The sequence below is a fragment of the Chlorocebus sabaeus genome, chromosome 15, assembly GCF_047675955.1.
Source record: "Chlorocebus sabaeus isolate Y175 chromosome 15, mChlSab1.0.hap1, whole genome shotgun sequence".
Classification (NCBI taxonomy): domain Eukaryota; kingdom Metazoa; phylum Chordata; class Mammalia; order Primates; family Cercopithecidae; genus Chlorocebus; species Chlorocebus sabaeus.
The window spans coordinates 49,254,627-49,268,563 of NC_132918.1; the positions used below are offsets into that span (position 1 = coordinate 49,254,627).

Sequence of the window (13,937 nt, forward strand, 5' to 3'; positions counted from 1 at the left end):
AGTTTCACTGTGTGCATGTAGATGTCAACTGAGCACAGGCAGAAGTGCTTATCACGTTTATTAAAAGTGCATGTTGACTGGGTGCGGTGGCTCACGCCTGTAATCCCAGCACTTTGAGAGGCCGAGGTGGGCAGATCACCTGAGGTAAGGAGTTCCAGACCAGCCTGGCCAACATGGTGAAAACTCAGCTCTACTAAAAATACACAAATTAGTGGAGTGTGGTGGTAGGTGCCTGTAATGACAGCTACTCAGGAGGCTGAGGCATAAGAATCGCTTGAACCCTGGAGGCAGAGGTCGCAGTGAGCTGAGATTGCACCATGGCACTCCAGCCTGGGCAACAGAGCAAGACTCCATCTCAAAAAAAAAAAAAAAAAAAAAAAGTGCACGTAGACCGTGGCTGGAACATGTTTAATTGTACTGCACCTATGGGTAAGAAGCTGGCTCTGAAATATTAATGGCCATCATTCCCTGTGTAGGTCAGGCTGGGCTGATCCTTTTCTGAAGTCTTCCTTTCTCAGAGGTTCAGTTAGGCTTGTGGTTGGTGTCCATATCAGACCAGACTGAGAAGATATGCTAATGTCATCACATGCACTTATTCTGTCTGAGTCTTACTAAGTGAAAAGCCTTTTATAGCATTAAAAACCATAATGCTGGCCGGGCGTGGTGGCTCACGCCTGTAATCCCAGCACTTTGGGAGGCCGAGGCATGTGGATCATGAGGTCAGGAGATCAAGACCATCCTGGCTAACTCGGTGAAACCCCATCTCTACTACAAATACAAATAATCAGCTGGGCATGGTAGCACGGGCTTGTAATCCCAGCTACTGGGTAGGCTGAGGCAGGAGAATCACTCGAACCTGGGAGACGAAGGTTGCAGTGAGCTGAGATCATGCCACTGCACTCCAGCCTGGGCTACAAAGCGAGACTCTGTCTCAAACAAAAAAACATAAGGCTATGTGTTGCCATGTGCATGAACTCAATAAGGTGGAGTCAAAACTATGAGCGCTTTTAAATCTGATGTGCCTGAAATCATATCACATACTAGTACTGTGACTTTGGGTTTCAATTTCCCTACCTGTACAATGCAGCTAAGAACAGTACCTCACTCAGAATCTTTTTGTAAAGGGTTCCAAGAGGCTCAGCTCATATGTAGAAAAGAGTTACCTACTTGGAACTCTCAGGTCCCATCATCCCGCGATTAAGGGGTCAGAAAAGTTCTAAACTTTTCAAACCATTGAGGTAACAGCAGTTATTAGGGGCCTCCACTGTTGGTTTTTTTTTTTTTTTTTTTTTGCCCATTTGGCATCCAGTCCCCATTTATTGCATTGCGATTTTCCTGTGGAGAACACATTCTTCTACTCTTGATCCAGGAGATTTACGTGCGACAGACCTTCCTCTGGCTCCTAGAACAGGCAGTGATCTAGTCTCGGCCAATGGGATTGGTTGTGGTTGGACATGTGACCCGAGTTGTCCAGTGAGCGCCCTCTCTGGGAACTGTGAAGGAACTATTCATAAAGAAATGTTTTCCCTCTGTGGGAGTCGCTCAGTTGGTAGGAAGTGTATGAAGCGTTTGGGGCTCCCGTGCAGGGAGTACCTGCCTGACAGTGAGGGCAACACAGAGAAGAGCGAAGCTGGGAAACAGAGACAGGGACTCCCAGGGACACTGCTCAGACACCTGGATCAGGCCAGGGCTTCCTGGTTATGTAAACCATTAATTTCTTAAGTAGCATAGTTCTGTCCCATAAGAACTCTGATTGATAGTCCAGTAAATCACAGTAACCTACTCTATCTGTTAATCTTTTGAGTTTAAAATTTCTTTCCTCTTAGGCCAGGTGCAGTGGCCCACACTTGCAATCCCAGTACTTTGGGAAACTGAGGCAAGTGGATCCATGAGGCCAGGAGTTCAAGACTAGCTTGGCCAACATGGTGAAATCCCATCTCTACTAAAAATATAAAAATTAGCCAGGTGTGGTGGCCCTTGAACCTCAGCCAGGCATGGTAGTGCTTGAACCTGAGAGGTGGATGTTTCAGTGAGCTGAGATCACGCCACTGCACTCCAGCCTGGGCGACAGAATGAAACTGTCTCAAACCAGCAAACTTCTTTCCTCCAGATAATTCAAAGACTATCTCGTAGACTCAAAAGTGGTAGCAATTGCAGAGACGTCTTAAGGCCCACTTGAGAGGGCAGACATGGTGAATGAGTGATGAAGCTGGGACAAGAACTCAGGTTTCAGCCTCGGGCCAATGCTCTTCAGCCCCCGCCTTTCCTCACATGTCTGCCTCAGTCTTTCTCAAACCTGCTCCTTTCCACCCTTGAAGCACCTCCTGGAGTCACTACCCAGCTACCAGCTTCCAGGAGACCCCACAGGGCAGAAGTCACTGTGTTCTAGGAGTGGTTCTGTGTCCCCTAGCCCTCCACTGAGGACAGGTCCATTTTAAGAGAAGCATGTAAAGGTCTGGATCTTGATGGAGCCCAGGTAAGAGGCCAGGGGACTGAGCTCTGTTTAGAGCCCAGGATCCAGCCTCAGGCCCGCATTACCTCATGTGCGGATTTTTATAGTAGTTATTTGCAGGTTCCCGTTTCTCCCCAGCCCTAGTCTCTTTCTCTTTCATTTTAAATAGTGTCAGAATCATCTTCCTCTGGTGCTGGCACTTTCTTGTTCACAAACCTTCAATGGCTCCCTGCTGCCTGTAGAACAACATCAAAGTACTTCACCGACTGTCCTTCAGTGGTGAGAAAGGACCTGTGTCCCCCAGGGAGGCACAGCTCATACCCAGGGAAGAGCTACCCACTTGGAAGAATCATGTCTAGAGTTCTAAATTCAATTACAGCCTCTAGTTCTATTAAAATAAGCAGTAGGCATTATTTCTTGTTTTGTTTTGTTTTTAGAGACAAGGTCTTGCTCCATCACTCAGGCTGGAGTGCAGTGGTGTGATCACGGCTGCGTGCAGCCTCAAACTCCCAGGCTCAAGCAATCCTCCTGCCTCAGCCTCCTGAGTAGCTGGGATTGCAGGTGCATACTATCATGCCCAGGTAATTTTTTTTTTTTTTTTTTTTAAGAGACAGGGTCTTGCTATGTTGCTTAGACTGGTCTTAAACTCTTGGCCTCAAGTGATCCTCCCACCTTTGCCTCCCAAAGTGTTAGAATTACAGGTGTGAGTCACAGCACCTGACTTGTGGTAGGTATTCTGATCCCTGTGAGAAAGGAATACATTATCCCTCCAACAACGTCCAGCACCTGGATATCTTCTCCACTGATTTTTTTTTTTTTTTTTTTTTTGAGGCAGAGTCTGACTCTGTTGCCTAGGCTGGAGTGCAGTGGCACAATCTCAGCTTACTGCAACATCTGCCTCCCAGGTTAAAGCAATTCTCCTGCCTCAGCCACCTGAGTAGGTGGGATTACAGGCGCCTGCCATCATACCTGGCTAATTTTTGTATTTTTAGTAGAGATGGGGTTTCGCCATGTTGACCAGGCTGGTCTTGAGCTCCTGACCTCAGGTGATCCACTCGCCTCAGCCTCCCAAAGTGCTGGGATTATAGGCATCAGCCATAGCACCCGGCCCTTCTCCATTAATTTTGATGCTACCCGACAATATTTCCCTGGCTACCTTCCTTTATTAGCTATTTGTATGAGTTTTCTACTGATGTGTAACAAATTACCACAAATTTAGTAGCTTAAAACAGTTCATTTATTAGCTTGCAGTTCCATAGGTCAGAAGTTCTGGCACAGCAAGGCAGGGCTCTTTAGTCAGGATCTCACAAGGCTAATAAAATGGAGATGCTGGTCAGGCTACATTCTGATCTGCAGCCCATGGTCCTCTTCCAAGCGTACACAGTGATGGCAGAATTGTCTCCTTGCTGTTTCCTTGCTGGCTGTCAGGGAGAGGCAGCTCTGAGTGCCTGCAGTCCACCTACATACCTTGCTCCTCCATCTTCAAAGCCAGCGGGGTGCACGGAGGCCCTCTGTGCTTTACAGTTCTGACTTCTGCTGTCTCTAGCCTCTATACCCATATTGAAAGGACTGGTGTGATGAGGTCAGGCCCACCTGGATAATTTCCCTTTTGATGAACTCAAAGTCAACTAACTAATAACCTTTTCTTTTTTTTCTGAGTGTCTCACTCTGTCACCCTGGCTGGAGGGCAGTGGCGTGATCTTGGCTCACTGCAACCTCTGCCTCACGGGTTCAAGCGATTCTCCTGCCTCAGCTTCCCAAGTAGCTGGGACTACAGGCGCCTGCCACCACGCCCAGCTAATTTTTTGTGTTTTTAGTAGAGACCAGGTTTCACCACGTTAGCCAGGATGGTCTTGATCTCCTGACATCGTGATCCGCCTGCCTCGGCCTCCCAAAGTGCGGGGATTACAGGCGTGAGCCACCGCGCCCTGCCACTAGTAACTGTAATTAAAACTGTGAAGTCCCTTTTGCCCTGTAACATAACACAACCATGGCAATGATGTCTCATCATACTCATGGGTCTTGTCTACACTCAAGGGGAGAGGATTATACAAGGGCAAGCAAGGGTCATTGATGGGGGGCCATCTTAGAATTCTGTCTACCACACCATTGGCACAATCATTCTCTAGTCCCAATGTCTGTGCGAGTAATGAAACTGAATTTGATTTCCTAATCCTCATCAATATTTTTTTCCTGGGGCCTCGTATGGCAGATGCTCTCAGCTTACCCAGCACCTAACCTCACTCCTCCTCTCCTTTAACATCCCCCAAAACAGAGACTGGAAAATGAAATACTCTATTTTTCAGCCTCCTTTGCTGCTAGAGGTGAACATGTGACATGGTCCTGGCTAATGGGCTATAAGCAGATATCTGTGGAGATTGTTCTTTTCTCCTCTTTTCTCTTCTCCTGGAATGCAGACTCAATGTTTGGAGTTGCAACAGCCACTTGTGACAAGGAGGAAGAGGCCAAGAGTTTTTTTTTTTTTTTGAGACGGGGTATTGTCCTGTCACCCAGGCTGGAGTGCAGTGGCGTGATCATAGCTCACTGAAGCCTTGAATTCATGAGCTCAAGCAATCCTCCCACCTTGGCCTCCCAAATAGCTGGGACCACGGGCATGCATCACCACACCTGGGTAAGTTTAAAACAAAAATTTTTTTTTTTTTTTTGAGACAGACCCTTTCTCTTTTGTCCAGGCTGGAGTGCAGTGGTGTGATCTTAACTCACTGCAACCTCCACCTCCTGTGTTCAAATGATTCTCCCACCTCAGCCTCCCAAGTAGCTGGGATTACAGGTGCCCACCACCATGCCCGGCTAATTTTTGCATTTTTAGTAGAGACAGCGTTTCACTATGTTGGCCAGGCTGGTCTCGAACTCCTGACCTCAGCGAATCCACCTGCCTTGGCCTCCCAAAGTGCTGGGATTACAAGCGTGAACCACCATGCCCAGCCTAAAACAAACAAACAAAAAAATTCTTTTTTAAGAGATGGAGTTCTCACTACGGACTGGTCTTGTCCTCCTGGGCCCAAAATGCTGGATTACAGGCCTGAGCCACCACACCCAGCCCAAGCCAGGAGATTTTTAACAGAGGTCTTGTCCGTGAGATTGCTGAACTGCCAAATCTATACCAAAATCTGGTATTCTGCTATATTTAGCAGAAAGAAATCCCAACTTATACAAGACTAAATGAGTCTCTGAATGAGAAGAAACTAGCCAAATTTCCAAAGCCACAATGCCTTAACTTTTCTGGAAGAACCGCTCAGACTCAATCAGAGTTCAGCCTCCATCATCAGGGTGATTTTTCTTTGTTACCTCTTCGGTCTTAAACCTGTTTTCTGTTACTTATAACAGAGTATCTGAGACTGAGTATTTTATAAGAAAAGTATTTTAAAAGGAAAGGAAGGTTGAGGGGCCATGTCTGGTGAGAGGGTGAGAGCCTTCTTGCTGGTGGGAACTCTGAGGAGTACTGAGATGGCTCAGGGCATCGTGTGGGGCTGAGGGTGCTGATGTGCTAGCTCAGGTCTGTCTTTCTCTTCTTATAAAGCTACCAATTCCAGTCCTGTGATAACCCGTTAATCCATTCATCTATTCACAACGGCAGAGCCCTCATAATCCACTCACCTCTTAAGGCCCCACCTCTCCAATACTGCCACACTGGAGATGAAGTTTCCAACACATCAAATTTTGAGGACTCATTCAAACCACAGAGTTAATGTTCACAGTAATTCTGTAACATAGTATCTTGACATCACAACTGAATGTGTTACAGAAGCCCTGTAGCTATGTTATCTGTCTTTTCTTTCTGTGAAATGTTGTGAATATAATGACCTTACAATCTACTTGTGAGCCCAATTATATGTGTGGGAGCTGCAATAAATAGGAAACTAAGGGGGTTTACTTAGCTGTGTAGAAGGGTAAACAGTGAAGGAAGGAGGCCTTCCTTCCTCCTCTCTTTGTTTTTTATGACTTCCAATCTTCCTCTCCATCTCTCTCCCCTCACCCTTCCTGATGGTCCCCTGGGCTTCCGTGGCAGGCCCGGAAACTGGGGCATAAAACTTCTTGGATGAGGCAAGTGGCCTAAACCCTGAAGTGTGGACAGAGAGGGACACAGAGGTAAAAGGGCCAAAGGTCTGTAGGCAGTGAACCTCTCTACTAAATACATTCCGGTAGTGGAAGCACTGGGGAGGCACAGAAAGCTTCCTGCAAGTTCCGGACGAGCCAGAGAGCTGCACCCGGGAGCCACGGAAGAAGCTGTCCTTCCAAATGGCCATGGCCCATGAACAGAGCCTGAGGAGCTGAGAAGGGAGACTGGAGTGAGCCAAAGCTCTATGTGTCCCCTAAGCCTCCAGCAAGGTCGAGATATAGCAACAGTTAGTGTGATACATGTCCACGGGCGACTCAGAAGGAATGCTCCTGCTCGGCACAATGGACAACACAAATGCCAAACTGTGAAGTGCTGCACTTCAGTTTTCTCCAGCCTCAGCGGACATGGATCCATGATTCACCGTGTTCCTGTGTTCATAGGAATGTCCCAAGGAGGCAAACATTCTGTCACCTCCCTGGCCTGCTCCTCCTTCCCGCCCACGGAGGACACAGTGTTACTTCAGCTCCTTCCCATTCTCTGCCATTGTCTACTATCTTTCCTTCCCACAGGATCAACACCTTCTCTGCTGGCTTTTGCCTCACCATCTAAACCTGCTCTGCCCTCCCCATCTCAAAACTCCATTTCGCCACTGTGTCCCCGTCTAGGGACCAGCCTCCCCTTTCCAGAGTCTCATTACCTACTTCAAGATCAATGCAACCTCCACAGTCTGCGTTGAGACCTCACCATTCCCTGACACTGATTTCCTAACTGCCAAATCCCACAGGTGGCGTGACCTCTTTGCAGCACTTGATACTTTGACCGCACCCTCCTCCCTGAAATCCTCTTCTCTGGCTCCTGTGGCAGAGGCTGCTAGCTACCTGCTCAATATCCAGCCTTTCTTCATCCTTACTAACTAGAACCCCCTCCTTCACCCCTGCCCCAAGTTCCACATCTACAACATAGGCACACACGGCCTGGACATGAGCCGGGTGATCTTCTACTCAGCCCAGATATAATTCAGTAATTATAATCGCTTAATTGTAATTCCCTTTTTAACCAAAAAATTTCACAAATGTCATTTATCAGCTTCCCCTGCAGCTAAGAAGTGGCCAGATCACAGTCCCAGCCAGTGATATCTAAGTGAAAGCTTGTTGGATGGAGCTTCAAGGAAAGCTCCTAAAGGGGGCCACACTCAACTGCTGCATGCGTGTCCATTTACTCCTGACCCCTCCTCCTTTCTCCTCTCTGGAACAGGGCCCTGATGACTGGGGCTACAGCAGCCATCTTGCAACACATGGAAAAGGCTAGAATTATAAAGATGTAGATCCCGTTATCCTGCAGCTGCTGAACTAATGCTGGCAAGTGCTTATTTCCACACCCTGTTACATAAGAAAAACAAACCTCTGTCTTGTTTAATCTGCTGTTATTTGGGTTTTCTGGGATATGCCCCTGAAACTCATCTCTAACTGATACAGCTCCTGTGACTATATCACTCCTGCCTTTCCTCCTACTTCTTAAACCTCTTCAGGGCCTCTTTTCTTCTGTATCCCCTACATGTTGGTGCTTTTCAGCATCTGTTCCTGGTCTGCTTCCCCCACTCTTTCCCAGTGACTCAGCAGTGCCCTCTGCTTCCCAAACCATGATGACTCCAAATCTCCATGTCTCTCCCAGGTCTTCCTCCACAGCACCAGGCCTATAGGTCTAAATGCCCAGTGAACATCTCTGCCTGCCCCTTCTACAGGAACCTCATAGACAACATAATCACAGGTTAACTCGCCAGCTTGCCCACACATCTGCTCTTCCTTCTGGCCACTGGTGCTAGAGACCCTCACCTTCCCCTCACCCCCATACCCAGCTGCTCCTGAAGTTCCATCAGATCTCTTTCCAAAAGCTCCAATTTGCTCCCACTTCTTTCATCCCACTGTCCTGTACCGACCCCCATTATCTCTTGCCTGGGCCACTCACTGCCTTAGCCTCCTAACTAACTTCCCTACCTATACCATCTACCTTCCAAATTGTTGCTGCATTGGTCTTTTTAAGACAGAAATCTAATCATGTCATTTCCCTTCCTAAATTAACCCTTCAGGATCCCCTCTTCCCCTACATGAAGGCATTCCAGGGCCTGTGGAAGCCCAGTCCTTCAGTCTTGTCAACACCCCTTCCCTCACAGCTACATAAAGTCACCACAGCAGTTTCTCAAACTTGCTATGATTTTTCTCATTTCCTTGGGGCCCTGTAGGCTGAAAACTGTACAAAAATAAGGTTTTAAGTAAGTATTTAAGAGCCAGGTTTGAGCCCTTGTCTTGCTGTGGAATCCCCCACCTTTGTGCACAGAGACTCAGAGGTAAAGATGTTAGAATTCCAGAGATTCTCCATTGTTCACCTAACATAATTGCTTAATTATAATTCCCTTTTTAACCAAAGAATTTTTAGCAAGTCACTTTGAACCAAACTGATTAAAATAAACATCAGTTGCCTTTGTTTTCTTCTATATATTTTCATTTAAATTTCATCTTCATCCAATGCAAAACATTTGCCAATTCCACACCAAAGAGGAAAGGAGATATTTTTCTTTTAATGTTCTAGGTGTGAGAGGATCATTCGTTTTCCTTCTTTCTTTATTTTGCTTTTTCTTTCTTTCTTTTTTTTTTGAGAGGGAGTCTCGCGCTGTCGCCCAGGCTGGAGTGCAGTGGCCGGAGCTCAGCTCACTGCAAGCTCCGCCTCCCGGGTTTGCGCCATTCTCCTGCCTCAGCCTCCCGAGTAGCTGGGACCACAGGCGCCCGCCACCTTGCCCGGCTAGTTTTTTGTATTTTTTAGTAGAGACGGGGTTTCACTGTGTTAGCCAGGATGGTCTCGATCTCCTGACCTCGTGATCCGCCCGTCTCGGCCTCCCAAAGTGCTGGGATTACAGGCTTTTTTTTTTTTTTTTGAGACAGAGTCTCGCTCTGTTGAGCAGGCTGGAGTGCAGTCGTGTGATCTCAGCTCACTGCAACCTCTGCCTCCCGGGTTCAAGCAATTCTCCTGCCTCAACCTCCCGAGTAACTGGGATTACAGGAACCCGTCACCACACCCAGCTAATTTTTGTATTTTTACTAGAGATGGGGTTTCACCACATTGGCCAGGCTGGTCTCAAACTCCTGACCACAGGAGATCCACCCGCCTCGGCCTCCCCAAAGTGCTGGGATTACAGGCGTGAGCCATCACACCCAGCTGGATCATTCTTTTTCTTATCTGATTAAAGTTTACCTCCTAGGATCATGGAATTTTAGAGTCCAACCCCTTCATTTTCCAGAAAAGGAAACCAAGGCTCTGTTGGCTCAGGAACACAGCACCATAGAGGTGGTTATTGATGGGACACACCCGGACCCTGACTATGGATTCAGCTCTTTCCATCTCATGAAAGCACAGGCCATCCCCAACTCACAAAGGAGGCTCCCCCATCCCCTGTGAGAGGAGAGCAAAATAGCCCCCAAATAGCCAATGAAGCCAATCCTCTTATACCACTCCTCTTAAGGCAAGATGACAATGTAAGCGCTTTAGGAAAAAAACCAAAAGAATTAAGTACAAGGCTCTATTTGTCCTGGGAATAGAAAAGCCCTCTCCCCTCTTTTCCAACTCTGTGCCCCGCACTTGGGGCAGGTGGAGAGTCACTCACCCTCTGGGTGATGGGCTTGTCACCCTTCATCTGTACAGCCAGCCCCAGGTCAGATAACCTGCAGTTGCCGAGGTCATCTAGAAGCACATTCTCAGGCTTCATATCCCGGTAGACGATGCCGAGTTCATGGAGGTGCAGCATCCCACAGGCTATCTGGGCTGAGTAAAAGATCACCCGGCTCATGTCCAGGCCATGTGTGCCCACATTATAGATGTGGAACTTGAGGTCACCCCCATTCATCAGGCTCATGACAAGGCAGAGATGGGTCTTGCTCTCAAAGGCATAGGCCAGAGAGACAATGAAAGGGCTGCTGACCTTCTCCAAGATTTCCTTTTCCAAGAGAGCCATCTTCTCGCCACCTTTCTTCTTCAGCCGTTTCTTGTCCAGTTTCTTACAGGCATACATCTTCCCAGTGTTTTTCGCCTGGACAGCACATACCTTAAAGGAGAAAGAAAAGAAGAGAAAGAGGTAGAAGTAGATGATACTGGAGAGAGGTGGAGAGAAGATGATAAAGGAGGAGTTGCGTGGAAAGATGTCAGGCATTGGAGAAAGGAGAAGCTGTAAATAAGAAGTGTTCTCAAGAAAAAGTGGGGACTACAGTGAGATACTCCTTCACCTCACTAGGCAGACCTTCATAAAAAAATACAGGAAAATATCAAGTGTTGGCAAGGATGTGGAGAAACTGAAACCTTTAAGCATTGCTGGTGGGAATAAAAAATGTGGAATGTTTGGTGGTTCCTTAAAAAGTGAAACATAGTATCACCATATGACCTAGCAGTTCCACTCCTGGGCATAAATCCAAGAGAATTGAAAACAAGTATTCAAACAAATACTTGTGCATGAATAGCAGCACCACACACAATAGCCAAATGGTGAAAACAACCCAAATGTCCATCGACAGATGAATGGCTACATGAAATGTAGTATATCCATACAATGGAATATTATGCAGCCATAAAAAGGAATGGAGTACTGACACATGCTACAGTGTGAACGAACCCCCAAAACAGTCTAATGAGTGAAAGAAGCTGGACACAAAAGGTCACATATTGTGTGAAACATCCAGAATAGGCAAATCCCTAGAGACAGAAAGCAGACTAGTGGTTGCCAGGGCTGGAGGAGGAGAGGGATGGGGAGGCACTGTTAATGGGCACAGGGATGATGAGAGTGTCTTGGATCTAAATTGAGGTGTTGGTTACCCAACACTGCATATGTGCAAAGTGCCACTGCACTGTACATTTTGAAATGGTTAATGGTTAGTTTTATATCAAACAAATTTTATCTGAAATTTTTTTATTACTTAAAAACAGAAAGCTGGGCACAACAGTGGTACAAAACAGGTTCTCAACCTTACTTCAAGATGAGTGTTTTCTTTCTTTCTTTCCTTCTTTCTTTCTTTCTTTTTTTTTTTTTTGAGAGAGAGTCTCACTCTGTTGCCCAGTCTGGAGTGCAGTGGCATGATCTCGGCTCGCTGCAACTTCCACCTCCCAGGCTCAAGTGATTGTCCTGCCTCAGCCTTCTGAGTAGCTGGGATTACAGGCATGCTACCACACCTGGCTAGTTAGAGTGTTTTCTTAAATATCCATTTTTCTGGTAGTACCTTCATAATCACAATTTAGGGGAAATGGAGATCTTCTGTCACACATTGCTATCATTCTCCAAAGTGTCCGGGCATCTCAGCATGTTCCTGATGGAGACCCATGACAGAGTCTTGGCCAAGTCTACATTTTGCTTGTCTCTCTCATGCCATTTGTGTTTTATTTCACACCACGGCTACAAGGAAGGGGACTGGGGAGACGGGGCTAGAAATCCTCCACATGTGGTCCTGAAATTAGTTCTAAGTAATGAGATTTTAAAAAAGAAAGGCAGCATTACCCCCTTTCATGCTCTCTGTTTCACCTTCTAGCCTGGCTACTGGGCGACACTTACCTCCCCAAAACCACCTTTCCCCAGCACTCTGAACTCGGTGAAGTACTTGTCTGACACTGGTTGCATCTCAAAGAGTTTCCACTGCAAAAACTTGTCATAGAAGGGGCTGGTCAGGAAATCCTTGAAGGGCTGCTCTTGCAAGAAGGCCATGGCCTCAGACTTGGCCAGTGTCACTGCGGCCACTCGGTCTTCCTCGGTGGTGGCTGCTTGGCACTTGGTGGCCATAGCCTGGCTGAAGAAGGGGTGTGGGTTCCCTGGGGCAGGGCCACTCGCACAAGCGGCCACCAGCCCCTGCAGCGTGCTGTCCTTGGTAGGTCCCTCCTCGGCCAGCTCCCAGTTCTGCACGTCCTCTAGGAAGGTTGCTGCCTCGCGGAACGTGGGCACAGTGGCTAGGAAGTCACGGAAGAGGCGGCGACCAATGGGCTGCTGCTCACACAGGCTGTGGAAATTCGGGGACAGCTTCTGGCGGAGCTCTGCGCAGCCCTGCAGCCCGGGCAGGGCCAGGCTGCGCCGTCGCCGCTGCAGCTCCTTGCTGTCGCAGTCCGAAGGCTTCCGGGCCTGCAGGTAGGCCGTGTTGGCGATCAGGTTGTCCAGGGCCCCCATGTCCACCATGGCTGAGCACGGGGCACAATCCCAGGGAAAGCACAAGAGGACTGGAGGGCTGCTGGCTGCTTTCCCTTCCCCGGGTGAGACAACGTCCAGGGGATTTACAGTGAGCCCTGTGGCCTGCAGGTAGGACCCATGGAGGGTGTGAAAGAGGTTTCTCTTGTAAGAAGCTTTGACTGGCTATGTATAGCCCGCTGGGAACTGCACATGACAGGTCATGCTCCCACCTGTCAAGGCGAAAGCCGCTGGGACACCTGCTGGGGCCACCTCCCCCACTGGCCTATTCATCTTAGCGTCTTTCTCCACATAGCCCTGTACCCTGAATATCTAGCTAGAACCATGTTCCAAGGAAGTGATCTTACTGTTGTCATCTAATTTGTTGCTGATGCAGTAGTTTAATCTGTTTCTAATTTTACTTGTTTCCTACCAGGCTCAAGCTTTGTAAACTCCTAGGAACAGCAGGTCAGGCAGAGGAACTGTGAGAAGTCGGAGCAGTTTCCTCCCAGAGTCTAGCAGCCTGACATGAAGAGCAGGTTAGAGGGGATGTTTCGAGCTTTGAGTCCTGAGATGTGTTCCCAGAGGCCCTAAGGACTCCAGTGTTGGACAGTGCAGATGCACCCTGAATAGCTTGCAAAAATCCTCCAGCCTTCTTAGCTCTGAGGAGTCTGTGACCTGGAGTACCTTGGGTTAAAAGAGGGGGCCATCTCCACCCAAAACGTACCATGAAGCAGTATAAGCAGAAAAAGCCATATTCCTGAAATGAAGGGAGTTGGCCTGGAGTGTCTGGGCTCTGAATGAGACAAGAATTTTCCATGATCCCAAAGACAGAAAGCACGTCACTCCCGGCATGCGGTCGCGACTGTTCCAAGGGCACAATCTAACGAGCAGACTCTGAATGCTGAGGAGCCTTCGCGAGGAGACCAAGAGCAGTGAAGTTTCAGATGTGGCCCCTTGACATCTTTGCCCATGCACCCCACCAAGCGAGGAAGCTTCCCTCAACGGAGGATGCTTGGAGCTGTCACAGACCTCGGCCTCATCGAGACAGAAATTGATCTAGACAGAGATCAGGCTAAGAACCTCTGCTCCAAAAATAACAACCTGTGTCCCACAGGGAAAGGATACTCAGGCTTTTTCTTCACAAAGCAAGGCTAAGGCAGCTTAAAAACAAAGTCATTCAGTATTATGCCAGAGTGTTTACAAGGGGAAAAAAAGAA

General features: G+C 47.9%; 1 protein-coding gene across 1 annotated transcript in view; it reads right to left on the minus strand.

The window, feature by feature from the left end:
* The window catches only part of GRK7 (G protein-coupled receptor kinase 7), a 39,574-nt gene extending 26,845 nt beyond the window's left edge, over nucleotides 1-12,729 (minus strand). Inside the window, exons 1-2 of the mRNA XM_008008895.3 lie at nucleotides 12,118-12,729; nucleotides 10,189-10,626 (exon numbers count right to left, since the gene is read on the minus strand). Of these exons, the coding sequence (XP_008007086.2) occupies nucleotides 10,189-10,626; nucleotides 12,118-12,729 (1,050 nt within the window). The remainder of the gene's footprint in view (nucleotides 1-10,188; nucleotides 10,627-12,117) is intronic.
* Nucleotides 12,730-13,937: the final 1,208 nt, after the last annotated feature.